Raw genomic sequence first — 14,609 nt, forward strand, 5'->3', positions numbered from 1 at the left:
ATTCATTAGAAACTGGCAGTAAATAATAGGTTTGAATTTCACAGTCCTGATGCTGCTAATCAAAGCACAGAGCATTTCTTAGATCATAAATTATTATCCTTCACAACAGGAGCAGAAGGGGAACTTGGTTTTATGAATTGCTAAGTGGGACACTGGGTAGCCTCTCTTCTGGTCTTGGGCTGATTCAGAGGGAAGGAGGCTGCTTATCATGCTCTGAAGCTGAAACACTGTCTGATCGAGTGGGACACAATTTCCCCAAACTCACAATATCATACATTTGTGGGGTCACCTGGCACAAGTGGTTCAGTCCAGATTAAACAGCCCTCATTCTCCTTATAGGTGGTGGTTCATGATGTTCAGCTGGAAGGAGATTTTTTTCCAAGCAGGAGGCTATTTTTGACTCCTAGCAGGTTGGTGCTGGGTTAGGTCATGTCTCTTCCCCTCCCCACCACCTTTTGTCCACTGGTGTGTCATAATCCTTGCCCCTCTCTCCACTCCTGCCCCCACTAATGTTTGGCTGTTTTGCGGGGTGGGGGGGGGGAATCTTCTTTTTCTCCACGCAAAGGGAAAGCAACAGAACAGTGTTCTCATCCCTCCCTTTCACGTGATAAGGGGCAGAAATTAGACAAACCCTTCTCTGCCTTTCCTTATATCCTTTCTCTTCTAGTACCTCCTCCCTGATTTTTTAGGGCCGCACTCTCGGCATACGGAGGTTCCCAGGCTAGGGGTCTAATTGGAACTACAGCTGCTAGCCTACACCACAGCCACAGCAATGCCAGATCTGAGCCGTGTCTGTGACCTACACCACAGCTCATGGCAATGCCAGATCCTTAACCCACCGAGCAAGGCCAGGGATCGAACCAGCAACCTCATCATTCCAAGTCAGATTCGTTAACCACTGAGCCACGATGGGACTCCTTATTTGTGTGCCTTTCACACTTGCTCCACCCCAGTTCCACTTGCTGTTTTCCAAGCTCCAACGCTGGATCCTTTACCCACTGAGTGAGGCCAGGGATTGAACCTGCAACCTCGTGGTTCCTAGTTGTATTTGTTTCTGATGCACTACAATGGGAACTCCTCCTCCCTGATTTCTGAAGCTCTTCTTGGTTTCTGGTCCCCAGTAGTGTGAAAGGAGGAGGTGCACCCCTCTGCCTGACTTTGCCTTCCCTTGGCGTCTCCTCCCAGCCTAGTGTGTTCACTTGTCCTGGACTTGGCGAGGAGCCCCCATGGCTCTTCCTGGGCCAGAGGACCCTGGCATCTCCTGAACGCAGCCTTTCAGTGCCTGCTTCACCAGGCACTTTGAGAGTCAGGGCTTAGCACTTCCAATCAGCAGATAGAGAAGATGTCTTCAAATAAAACACCGGCCAACACAATGGTACTTCATAACAAAATTTTATTAGGATTAAGTCAACTTAGAAAACTTCATGCTTTGCCATTTGCCATATTTACCTGGAATGACCAGGTGATGCCTAGCTGAGTATAGCACAATTGGTGCCCCTCGTTTCTACTGTTTGGAAAGCAAGAGAATAGACGCATGTAGCGGCAAGCCCCAGCCCTCCAAGGCTCGTGTCTAAAGCCCGATGACTCTAACAGCAGAGTGTATGTTACTTCCAAGTTTTGGGCCCCCAGGAAGGCGCCAGTGGTGCCTCTGCCTCCCTCAGACACAGACTGACTCATCAGAGCCTGGGCACCCAGGACTGGGGGAGCCTGCTTTTTTTCTAGAGTCTAACATCTGTATTTCGAGAAGCTGGGTTTGAGGTATCTTAATGGCTTAAAGGCACAGGTCATGCAGCTGAATTAAAAGCTATTGTGTTGGGGAGTTCCCTTTGTGGATCAGTGGTTAGCAAACCTGACTAGGATCGATGAGGATGTGAGTTCGATCCCTGGTTGCTCAGTGGGTTAAGGGTCCCGCATTGCCGTGAGCTGTGGTGTAGGTCGAAGACCCGGCTTGGATCTGGTGTTGCTGTGGCTGTGGTGTAGGCCGGCAGCTATAGCTCTGATTAGACCCTTAGCCTAGGAACCTCCCTATGCTGGGGGTGCAGCCCTAAAAAGACAAAAAAAAAAAAAAAAAAAAAAAAAGCTATTGCATTGGTCGCTCAGCCTTGGGCCATGAACCCAGCCCTGTAAGTAGGGCCCTGATGTTGCATCCTTGCCTCCTTCGTGTGGTCCCCATGCATCCTTGCCCTGCTCCTCTAGCTCCTGCCCTGCTTTTCTGCTGTGTGAGTTGGAATTGCAGGGCATATCTGCACTCCTGCCGTGTGGCGAGGAGCCTGTGCTATAGAATCTCATCGCCCAGCAGACGGAGGGACTTGCTACAGAGCCAGGAAAGGACTCGAATGCAAGTGAGGACAGGAAGGCTGAAACATGGTAACGGCACAAGAACCCCACTTTCCCCAAAAGGGGTCCTACCAAGGTGGAAATCGGCACCACATTTAGCACAGAGCACACCCAAGCTGCCATCAACTCCTTCAGTCGTTGGAAGCAGCAGCTTGAAAAGGATGTGAGGAAAACAGGGGGGCCCCCTCTGTGCGCCATGGGTTCTGTGAGGCCGTCAACAGTGGTATCAACAGCATTTGTCTGGGCAGATAGCCCTGGATCATTAAGAGCAAGTGGCAGCCTAGCTTCTAAAAATATAAAACATATCGCTTCCTGAATAACTGGGCATTCCCTCCAGCTTAGGAGCCACATGTTTAAGCTCAGAAACTCTTGGTCTTATTTTTAAACTCTCCCTAATGAAGGGAATAAAATCCCAAATCTGAGCGAAAGGCCTGGAGAGCTGCACACAGAAAAGAAAAACCCTGCAGACACCGCACATCTGTTTCATCCTCCCAGCAGCTAGACTCCTGCCTCCCTCCCCTCTCCACCCCTCCCTCCCTACCCAGTTCGTTAATAAAAACGGTGCTGTCAGGAACGTCAATTCAGTTGCATAATATAGAGGGCTGATAATACATTCTCGTTTCTGCAGGCACTAGAGGACACATGCGACAAGGTTTTGAATCTCTCCAATTAATGCTCTTAAGACATCTTCCAGCCTCTCCTCTCGGCTGCCTCCCAACTTGGCTTGTATTCCTCCATGAGCCTCGCCTTACCTGTGACTCCCTCTGCACTGTTCACGCCCATTAGTTCAGCTGGGATTGACCTGGAGTTTGCTCAAGCTTGAGTCCATAGCCTCCCAGGCCAAGGTCCCCCTCATAAATGTTTTCCTTGCTTGGAGTCTGGGGTGAAGCTTTCTGGTCCAGACCCAGCCTCGCTGGAGGACTGCAGGGTGAGGTGGCTTGCTCCTGGTAATTCATGGCCAGTTCATCCTGATTTACAATGCATTCAACATCATCCTCTTTGAGGTGATCCTGGATTTTGGAAAGAGAGGGAGAGGGGTCACTTCCTGATAAAGGCAGAACACAAAAGCTGTCCTATAGTGTAAGAAAATTGGATGGGAGTTCCCACTGAGGCTCAGTGGAAACGAACCCGAATAGTATCCACGAGGATGCAGGTTTGATCCCTGGCCTTGCTCAGTGGGTTAAGGATCCAATGTTGCCGTGAGCTGTGGTGTAGGTCACAGATGGGGCTCGGATCCCGAGTTGCTGTGGCTGTGGCATAGACCAGCAGCTGTAGTTCCTATTAGACTCCCAGCCAGGGAACTTCCATATGCCGTGGGTGTGGCCCTGAAAAAAAGAAAAAAAAAAAGAAAAGAAAGAGGAGAAGAAAGAAAATAGGATGCTTGTTTTCATTTTCTTAATGGCCCTGTCTTGTCCTGGCTGAAGTTTCCGTTAGGGCAGTTGTGACCTTTTCCATCTCTGAGGTCGTGGTGGAGCCTCTCCCTGAGTCAGCATTGAAGACTTACATCATCACACAGCCCCAGGGCTGTGTTGGGTAAGAGAACATGTGCTAACTGGGTGCCTCTGTGGGTTAAGGGAGTTAAAAGAAAATGCAGTTTGGAGTTCCCTGGTGGCCTAGCTGTGAAGGATCCAGTGCTGTCATTGCTGTGGCTCGGGCCACTGCTGTGGCGTGGGTTTGATCTCTAACCTGGAAACCTCAGTATGTCATGGGCATAGCCAAATAAATAAATAAATAAACAATGGATGTTTTGAATTGGTACTTAACCTGGGTGAGAGGAGTTAGGAGTTAGCAGAATTCTGTGACCTCAGAGTCCAGAATGATTCTCAGTGTTGTTTGTGTAACACTGTTGTCTATCACAAAATTCTTCAAATGCGGTTTATCTTATATTTTCTTTTTCTTTCTTGCTTTCTTGCTTTTTTGCTTTTTAGGGCCACACCCACAGCATATGGAGCTTCCCAGCCTAGGAGTCTAATTGGAGCTGTAGCCGCCGGCCTATACCACAGCCACAGCAACGCCAGATCCGAGCTGTGTCTGCGACCTACACCACAGCTATGGCAACGCCAGATCCTTAACCCACTGAGCAAGGTCAGGGATCGAACCTGCAACCTCATGGTTCCTAGTCGGATTCATTTCTGCTGTGCCACGATGGGAACTCCTCTCTTATATTTTCTTTGAAAAGCATGTCCTCACAGCATGTTTTCTTGGGATGAATGTCACAAGACTAAAAATGGTTTTGAAGTTCCCACAGTGAGTAATGGCAAAAACGAACTAGATCAGGTTGATAAAGTTTTCCTCAGAGAGGGCATCCCTTGAAGAAAAGAATTAAAAAAAAAAATTAAAATCTCTACTCTTCTTCTGTTGGCTTTGGGAAGACCACACAAAATTACCTGTAGCACGAGCCCTGGCTGGGCGAGCTCAGGTCAGCGGCCTCCAACGCTGGCCTGTACCAGAGCTCTACAGTGGGGCCTGAGATTTTGCATTTCTAACAAGTTTCCAAGTGACACTAAGGCTTTGAGACCCACTGTCTCAGGCTGTAATGCCCTGAGCACACCTGACACCTGAGATGCCTCTTTCTCTGTTTAGACGAGGGATGGGTGGGCTGGACAACCTCCGGGGGTGCTCCAAACTCCGGGATTCTGCTCCTTTCCAATCCCTGACACTCTGATTTACTGGGAATGATTCTAATTGCTTCTCAGCATTTTTTATTCCACTCCCTTGAGCGATAAAGCACAGGCCTAATATTCAAAACCTCGGAATGCAGCAGTTTGTGAGCACACATTACTTCTTTCATATTTTCTAAATTCATTTTATGGTTAAAAAATTGGTCACCATAAAAAATTGCGTTTTTTAAAAGAAGAATGAGCCCACATCAGCAACAACCGAAAAGAGAGAGGCTTCTTGACGCAGTGAATTTTAAAAACGCTTCCTCCTCAAGCTGGGAGGTAAGAGCCCCAAGGATCCCTGGCTCCTCAGTGTCCCCAAGCCTGTCCCTCTGGTGATGTTTACTCACCCCATAGGCCTGAGGACTGGTGAGCAGTCTGGAAATTGGGCCGCACCATTCAGGTAACGTTGTGGTCAGGGGGGGACCAGAATGGGTTAAAATTGGTTTCAGATATCTGCGAGGCCTGTTAAGGAACACTTGCCAAAAGGAAGTTGGGATTTAGTTTCTCACACAGCACAAAGCTTTGCATGCAGCGAAGGAGACAGTTATTTGTACCTTTAAATCCCCTACTCTCTCATTTAGGAGGTAATTTGGCCTGCGACAATTGCTATTTATAATCTTTGTTCCACACACTTTCCCGGCCCTCCTGGTAGCCTTTAATCATGGAGAGGTGGCCCCTGGACCAGCCGACATCAGAGAGAGGGATAAATGTTCCTCTCCCCCCACCCATCCCCAACTCAGTGTCTCCTCTGCTTAGAGAACACATTCTTAAGAATTGTCTTCAACGGTAGCATAAAAGATTGTGTTTTCCTAAAACTGCACACACAGCTAAACCACCAGTAATTTTTACAAAGACGCATGAAGTATTTCATAAAATGTTCACTCATTCTAGAACAGGGTAGTGAACAGAAATTTTTTTTGCCAAAATACTTTAGTTTCACTATTCAACACAATCACTTCATACTTCATACATCAATGCATCTTTATACCAAATTATGTAAATAAGCTGGTACTAGGTTGATTCTATTGTCTAGCACCTGTCTCTCTCCTCCCTTCATCCCAAAGGGCTCTAACAAGTTAAAAGGAAAAAAACCTGTTCATCTAAAGCCATGTTTTCCTCCAATCTGTCAGTAATGAAATCCCTAGACGCTGCCTCAGGTTGCTTTATTTATTTATTTTTCCTCAAGAGAAAGGAGGGGCATTATTTCACCATTCCATCAGACACACCTTTTAAGCTTTATATTCTTTCCTCGGCTGGAGACTATTTCACCTCATCAACTTTCTGAAATGCTATAATAACTAGGGAATGGGGAAAAATGGAAAGCAGTTAACATTGGCTTGTGAACACGTGCACTCACCCCCAGGCACTTGAGACAAGAGGAGATAGTGGCCACAGCTCTACTGGAGCCCACCCACAGTTGGACGCCAGAATCATCCCCGGATGCCCCAGGCATGTGGGACAGAGGGAGCATGCAGCACACAGGGGCAGGAATCCAGTTGCCTCTGGCTTCAAATTATTCGCCACCATGGTGGGGACAAAGCAGGAGACACTCACGAATATAGACTCGTTAGGACGTGAGGAGACCAACCGAAAAGACACTTAAGGGGGTCTGTAATTGCCACTGCGGATGGAAAATGTGACGCTTCCTTTCAGATGAGCAGCCGTTGTGCTCAGTGAAGGATGGGAAAGATACTAAAGTTCAGAGCCTGGCATTCCCTGTGACATCTTGTAAGTCTATCGGCAACTCTGGAAAGCCCTTGATGGTCTTCCATTCATTTTTATTACAGAGTGCTATTCCCTTCATTTTACGGATGAAGGAATTGAGGCCTAGAGATGTGCTGATTTAAAATAATCCAGAGGTTCCCTTTGCTACCTGAATCTACAGACACCATCCCCTAGCAGGTGGTAATTTATCAAGGGAGGAATTATATGTGTGACCAGCTGTTTATTCAGGGAGAAAGCTTGCAGCCTGCATCCCTGCTGGTGAGCTATGGACATTTTTGGGAAAGGGCATGTGGTCTTCGTAGGGTTTACAGTGCGTACAGATCAGGGAAAATTTTTTTTTTTTTTTAGGAAGATGAGGTGGACAAGATATAGGTACAACTGGAATGTAAGTCAAAGAAAATCCAGCCAATTTTATTTGCAGATGGAAAAGTGATGGCAAGCGAGCAACACTTTTAGCAGTGTTGTATAAATAAAAATTAAGAAGTTTGTCAAAGCTCTAGGAGTTTGAGAGGCCTGGACAGCCTTTACTGGTTCAGGTTCTCAATATATGAAAAACCGAAATGCCAAAACCATGTTACCACAGGAAAAATCCCAAATTAAAATTGTGTGATGAACATTTTCTTCTTTTCATCTTGATGATGTATGTCTTTTATGGGTCATGTTATCAGACCTGATGCTTAATGATTTAATTTGTAGCTTTCTGTGAATGTGAGGCTTGGACCAAACAGGCTGCCATTTGGACAGACTCTGGGACTTTTTGACACAAAGGACTTGGGCACAACTGCCAGCTCTGCCACTTCACTGACCCTATGACCTGTGGCCTAGCGATTGATCCCTGTGAACCTCAAGTACTGCTGTGGTTATTAATTGAAATAACATGGAAGAGTGGTGTTCAACTCTCATGGGCCATTCAAATGCTATTTTATTACAAATTTTCTTTTTTATCTTTTTTTTTCTTTTTATGGCCACATCTGCAGCATATGGAGGTTCCCAGGCTAGGGGTCCAGTGGGAGCTACAGCTGCCAGCCTATACCACAGCCACAGCAATGCCAGATCCAAGCCACATCTGAGAACTACACCACAGCTCATGGCAACACTGGATCCCCAACCCACTGAGCGAAGCCAGGGATCAAACTTGAGTCCTCAATGATACTAGCTGGCTTCGTTAATGCTGAGCCATGATGGGAACTCCTAAAATTTTATTTCTAACCAATACTTTCTGGAGAAACTGGTGTATCAATCATTGTTCAAATAACAATGGGGACATGATATGAGGGTAGACTAAAGAATGGCATTCCTGGCATTTGGTGTGACACTGGAAGTCACAGGCTAGCTAGTGGTTAGAAAATTTAAGCTGTTCCTACACCACAAGTAGCCATTTGGGTTAAGTGTTGTTGTATGGGGGAACCAGTGTCAGCTGGTAGGTGAGAGATGGGGAGAATTTGTTGACTTAGGATGCTTCTAGGAAATTCATGATGTTATTCTGGCTGTTCTGGTAGCTTGGTCGCTGTAAGTCAAAGGCATGACACACATGTATGGCAGTGAGTGGAATGTGTAAGCCCCATTCACAGACACAGCAGAGTGAAGCGGGGTTTACGTTCTCCAAGGGCTTGGTTTGTCTGCTGCTTGCCATATATTATGAGCTCAGCGGATGTTTGTTGAATTTAGGACCCAGGAGAATGTTCAGCAGTGCTACAGGTAATGGAGATTGTTTCTGGGTAACTGAGCCAAGAGAAGAATGAAGGGGGCAGAGTATAGCCAACAATGCGGTTTTCTGGAGGATAAGAGGCTAAAGAAGGTCAAGTTGAAGATGGACCTCTTGGGCCTCAGTTACTAGACAAAGGAGACCACATAGTAACGGCATAAAATAAAGTGGTTAAAAAGCAACCTTGATGTTTCACTCACTCACTGGTTCATTTGTTCTTTCATACACTCACATGCTTTGGTCTTATGTGCTAAGTCAGTGAGATATCTACACAGAGAAATGAACTACAGCATTGTAGAATGGAAAGCTCCCTTGTCCCCAGAGAGTGATTTCTTTAAGGGCAGGAAGGTCCGTTTCACATGGATGTGGTGCTCAGCACATTTTAAATGTTCAAGAAATAGGTTTTTGTTTTTGGTTTTTTTTTTGTCATTTTAGGGCTGTACCTGTGGCACATGGAGGTTTCCAGCCTAGGGGTCAAATTGGAGCTGTAGCCGCCAGCCTACTCCACAGCCACAGCAATGAGGGATCGGAGTTGATTCTGTGACCTACACCACAGGTTATGGCAACGCCGGATCCCCAAGCCACTGAGCAAGGCCAGGGATTGAACCCATGTCCTCATGGAAGCTAGGCAGATCTGTTTTTGCTGAGCCATGACGGGAACTCCCAAGAAAGAGTTGTTGTGAATTAATGACAGCAACAGGCTCAGAGAGAGTAAAAGAATTGCTCAATGGAGCCCAGCCACCTAGTCATTGGTAGAGGTGGGCTGGAGACCCCAGACAATTCCACCACATGGGCATCTTCCTTCTGCGACAGAAACTCTGAGTAACAGGTCTCATCTGAATGGCTCACTGATTTGGAATTGAGGACTAAGTGACTTTCAGAGTTCTTCATTGCTGAGCAGTGTCTAGAAGGTGGCTGGATCTCCAGGGTTACCTAAATTATTAAAAAGTAAGAAAACTCCTTTGATCTACAAAAAACCCCAACTGCCGATTTTGCAAAATGCACTATTTTTCTTGTCAGGTTCTAGTATATGTTTGGAGAGAGAGAGAGAGAGAGAGAGAGAGATTCCCCATTGGGTATTTTTGATACAGCTAGTTTTGCTTCTCTAATAAGCTAGAAATGCATTGAGATGAAATGTTAAGCTGTAGGGGGAAAAAAAAAAAACAATGACTTTTCTCATCTTTAAAGGGCATAAGTTTGGGAATAGCAGTTTGGTTCAAGAGATGTAAGTAAAAACTGGAACCCTACCCAGAATTTAACATGCATGAAATAGGAAAGACAATTAGCTGGGGCCAAAGGATAAAATACATCTTCCATCAGCAGGTCCAGAGCTAAATTTAGTGCTTAACTCAACTAACATCCCAAATACGTGGTAATGTTGATTTCTTAAATCCTCAGGCTTTGTCTATTCTCAGCTGCCAAAACCAACGGGTGCACAGCTTGCTCATGCCTGTGCCTTGTGTAACACAGTCCTGCATAGATTTGTGGGAGGCAAAAACCCCAAGCAAAGATCTAGCTCCACAAAAAACATCTGCCGCTTCGAAGGAGATAAGCCCTACTGCCCCTACTGTGGACTGAATGTTCATGTCCTACTCAAATTCATATGTTGAAGCCCTGAGCCTCAGTGTGATAGTATTTGGAGATGGGGTTTTGGGGAGGTACTTAGGGTTAGACAAGGCTGTGAGGGCAGGGCCTTCATAAAGGGATTAGTGTCCTTAAAAGAAGGGATGCCAGAGAGTTTGCTTGCTCTCTCTCCACACGTCCATAAAGAAGGGGTCACGTGAGCACACAGTGAGATGGGGACTGTCTGCAAGCCCGGAAGAAACTTCTCACCAGAACCTGACTGTGCTGGCTCCCTGACCTCAGACTTCCAGGCCCTAGAACTGTGAGAAAATAAGTTTCTGGTGTTTTTTGTGTTTTTTTTTTTTTCTTCTTCTTCTTTTTATGGCCACACCTGCGGCATATGGAAATTTTAAGGATGAGGGTGGAATCAGAGCTGCAGCTGCCAGGATCTGAGCTGCATCTGTGAACTACATCGGAGCTTACAGCAATACTGGATCCTTAACCCACTGAGTGAGGCCAGAGATAGAACCTACATCCTCATGGACACTATGTTGGGTTCTTAACCCAGTGAACCACAACGGGAACTCCCAGTTTCTGCTGTTTAAGCCACCAGTCTAGTATTTTGTTATGGCGGCCTGAGCAGACTATCTTTAAGTCCCTGACTGGAGAACCCTGAAGTGCTATGCTCTATCTTGGCTTTCTCTAAGCTGGCCTCATCATGAAGATCCTCTTGAAGATACTGATTTGGCAGGTCTGGGAAGTGGCCTGGGACTCAATACAGAGGCTCTGTATTCTACATGCTCCAGGTGACTGATGATCAGGCAAGTATGGCACACAGTGGTCTCTCTCCAGAGTACTGCCCTCCATATGAGATTCAAATCTGAAATAGGAAGAAAAGCCATCATTTTCAGGGTGAGGATAGGTAAGCTCATTTTGTCCAGAACCCAGACCTGTCTAGTGCCAATTGTTTCTAGGGATGGCTCAGCAGCTTGGTTCAACAAGATACAGCCTTGATGATGTTACGCCCAAGAGTGGATTGATGCAGAATCTCCTCTTGGCTTGTGTAGGAAGACTGTGCCTATTGGAAGAATTTGCCCATGTTTGTGTATATAGGCTTGATAAGTAGTTTTGTTACCATGATGAAGTACTTCTTAATTCAGAGGTGTGTAGAGAAGGGAAGCACATTTATCTTTTAGGAATACCTCCTGCATCCTTTTATGTATAAAACATTTCTATATGTCTTATTGAATGGAACTGGAGACTCTCATATTGAGTGAAGTAAGTCAGAAAGAGAAAGACAAATACCATAGGATATCACTTATATCTGGAATCTAATATATGTCTTATTTTCTCTTTACAATTGTAGGTGGGTATTATAGTCCCATTTTACAGATCATGAAATGTGTTCTCGGATGGCTTTTCAATTCTATTTTGATCTATTCTTGCCTCCTTTTCCAGAGTGCATTTAGTCCAGGGTTAACTTGCCACCAGAGACAGTCAGGGATCAATGGCAGGTGGGCGGGGAGGGATAAGTGCATCCTGGAATGGGAGCTGAACTTGCCCTACAAGTCCATGTGTTACTGCAGGAAACCCGGTCTCACTCGTCACTGAGTTGCCGAGTCCCCACACTGTTATTCACACAGCATCCAAGAACATAGAATACCCCCAGATTGGATATACCCCATCCCTCTTTGATTCCAATATACAAATCATACCCTTTGTGCCTTGTCTCACAGGAAATGGGGCTAACAAATTGAATGTGTTCTCCCTCTTTCCTTTGGATGATGTTGGATTTTATAATTGGATACTTACTGTCTTGTTATCTGGTGTTAAGTATGCCATGAACTACTCTACTGAGCTATTTGGGGTTCAGGTTGGAGGAGATTTTAAAGGTCTAACCAAAAGCCCTCTTCTTTTTTCTTTTTTGCAAGTTCCTGGGCCAGGGATTGAATCCAAGCCGCAGCTATGACCTATGCCACAGCTGTGCCAGTGCTGGATCCTTAACTTGCTGTGCCACATCAGGAACTCCATAAAGCCCTCTAATTTAAGCTGTTTCATCACTGTTCTCTCCAGCTCGAGGGAGGACTTACAGTTGTGCACTGCACACTTGCAGTGGGATCTCATCTTCACAGTGGCCCTTCTATTTCAAGAACAAGCTGTTAAGACGGCCCCTTCCCCTAAGCTATCCATGAAGTTCTGGTTTACAAACAAGGGAAAGGCAGAAAACTGTCACATACACAGGTGAACATGTGTTCTTTTGGTTGACAATCCTAACCTTTACCACTTTATGGGAAATTGCACTAGACAACTGCTGGGACAGAAAGGAAGCAGCAAATGCCAGAATAAACACCCTGATGGGCGAGCAGAACTACCCGGAATAAGCCAGCAAGGAGGAATTCCCATTGTGGCTCAGTAGTAACACTGAGCAACCCCCTTCAGGCTGGTCTCTGAGCTTGGCCACTCACACGTCTTTTGGAGAATGGCTCTCTCTTCAAGGCCACGCTAGTGTATCCCTTCCTCCCAAGAGCTTCCTCAGACCTGCCATGGTGAACTGCTTCAGCTCTGTGGTGGTTCCAGAGCACAGCATACATACCGGTCTGGGAGCATTTATCACAATGTCTTGAAGTTAATTGTTTACTCTCCACCATCCTCATTTATTTATTATTATTATTTTTTTGTCTTTGTAGGGCCACACCTGCGGCATATGGAAGTTCCTAGGCTAGGGGTTGAATCAGAGCTGTAGCTGGGGGCCTATGCCACAGTTACAGCAATGCCAGATCCGAGCTGCATCTGCAACCTATACCACAGCTCCTGTGAATGCCAGTTCCTTAACCCACTGAGTGAGGCTGGGGATCAAACCACGTCCTCATGGATACTAGCCAGGTTTGTTACCACTGAGCCACAATGGGAATTCCTCCACCATCCTATTTAAACTCTAACTCCTTAAGAGCAAGAAATGTATAATAAAACTTTTTAATTGCAAAATTAGAAAGCGATACGTCAAAACTTACAAATTCCATGTCTATCTGAACAGATCATTACAAGGTAAGGAGACGTTCCAGGTTCCAGGAAACAGAACAGTTGGCCACCCTTGAAGCTCTTTCCAGATATCTCATCCTAATCAAAACTTCTCCCTCTCCCTAAAAGTAACTACTACCCTGATTTTTTTTTTTTTTTTTTTTTTTTTTTTTGCTTTTTAGGGCCACACCTATGGCATATGGAAGTTCCCAGGCTAGGGGTCCAATCAGAGTTACAGATGCTGGCCTACGCCACAGCCACAACAATGCTGGATCCTTAATCCACTGAGCAAGGTCAGGGATCAAACCTGCAACCTCATGGTTCCTAGTCAGATTCATTTCCGCTGCACCACGACGGGAACTTCCATCCTGATTTTTATACTAATCACTTCCCTGAGTTTTTAATTACAGTTGTATCACTCAAGTGGGCGTTCTGGCACACTACAGTTTAGTCTTGCCTATTTAAAAAACTGTGTTATGTCTTTTAATTTATAGATTCCTTCTCCATCCTTTTCTTCACAATTTGTCTGCTAAAGAACCTGGGCCATTTGACCTGTGGAGTTTTCCATGGTATAAATTGCTTATTACAAATTCATGTACAGCGTAGTTTGTTCCTCTGTTCTTCGTGTTTCCTGCAAATTGCCAGCTGGATCTAGAAACTGGACAATATTCAGGCTCTGTTCTATCCCTTCAGCAAGGCTAAAGAAGCCATATGATATCTGGTTGTCTCTCTTTGTGTGTTTTAGTGGCAGTGATGAGTAGTACCAGTAGCTATTTGCTCAGTGGGGTGTGCAAATGGTGAAACTCTAATTTTATCTTTTTATTATTTTATTAGGTAGAATACTTTTATAAAGAGACACTTTTCATTTGTTCTTTTGGGATATTCAGTGGAACAGTCAATGTAGAAAAGGTAAGATAAATGTTTGAATTATTCCCTCTGTTTACTAGTTTTCCAGATAATGATTGGTTATGACCCTCTGAAAATAACTGATTCTTTGTTTAAATATCACTATAAAGTAATGAATTTAAATGAATTTTATTGCAACTGTTAGGACTATTGAAGCTCAAACTGACCCATCTTTGGTCAGTGGGAGTCTTCAAACTGGCTTCTGCATCCTATTGACATGATGCCAGTATCTCCAACAGCTTCCTTGTCATCTGTTAAGTTGTCATAGGTTCATCTCATACAATTCCTGTTTCAGACCTCGACTGACTACTATTTCTCCAAAATTCTCTGAGTTCTTTTAGTGAAAAATGGTATTTTAACAGCACAATCTGGGCACTGAGGGTCACATGTACAGTGGGGATGCTGTTAAATGTTTGTTGACTTTATTAAATACAGGCAGATTTGTATTTCCCAGTTTCCATGGTGCCAATGCTCCCATTATGGCTGATTCCAGTACACCAACATAAAGTCATTAATGTGGAGATGGGACCAGAGATGTAGAACCTGTTCTAACCAGCTATTGCAAACCAGCTTCACCAATACATTGGTTATATATCTCATGAGTTCCTATGGAGCCTTCCAACTCAAGTTCAAGAATTTCCAGTTCTCAAGGACTTAAGGAATGACAGAATTAGAATATTCCCTAATTACTC

At 45.2% G+C, this 14,609-nt stretch overlaps 1 protein-coding gene across 9 annotated transcripts in view; it reads right to left on the reverse strand.

Moving 5' to 3' along the window:
• Positions 1 to 1,376: 1,376 nt before the first annotated feature.
• The window catches only part of SLC9A9 (solute carrier family 9 member A9), a 685,137-nt gene continuing 671,904 nt past the window's right edge, over positions 1,377 to 14,609 (reverse strand). For all 9 annotated transcript variants that reach the window (XM_084989945.1, XM_084989943.1, XM_084989947.1 and 6 more), the window contains 2 exons: positions 5,348 to 5,453; positions 1,377 to 3,347 (listed from right to left, as the gene is read on the reverse strand). In XM_084989945.1, coding sequence (XP_084846071.1) covers positions 3,120 to 3,347; positions 5,348 to 5,453 — 334 coding nt within the window. In that variant the 3' untranslated portion in view covers positions 1,377 to 3,119. The remainder of the gene's footprint in view (positions 3,348 to 5,347; positions 5,454 to 14,609) is intronic.

The sequence above is a fragment of the Sus scrofa genome, chromosome 13, assembly GCF_054392235.1.
Source record: "Sus scrofa isolate SSC_HxYL_T2T_F1_AM1 chromosome 13, Sscrofa_HxYL_maternal_Yorkshire_Landrace_v2.0, whole genome shotgun sequence".
Taxonomy (NCBI): Eukaryota; Metazoa; Chordata; class Mammalia; order Artiodactyla; family Suidae; genus Sus; species Sus scrofa.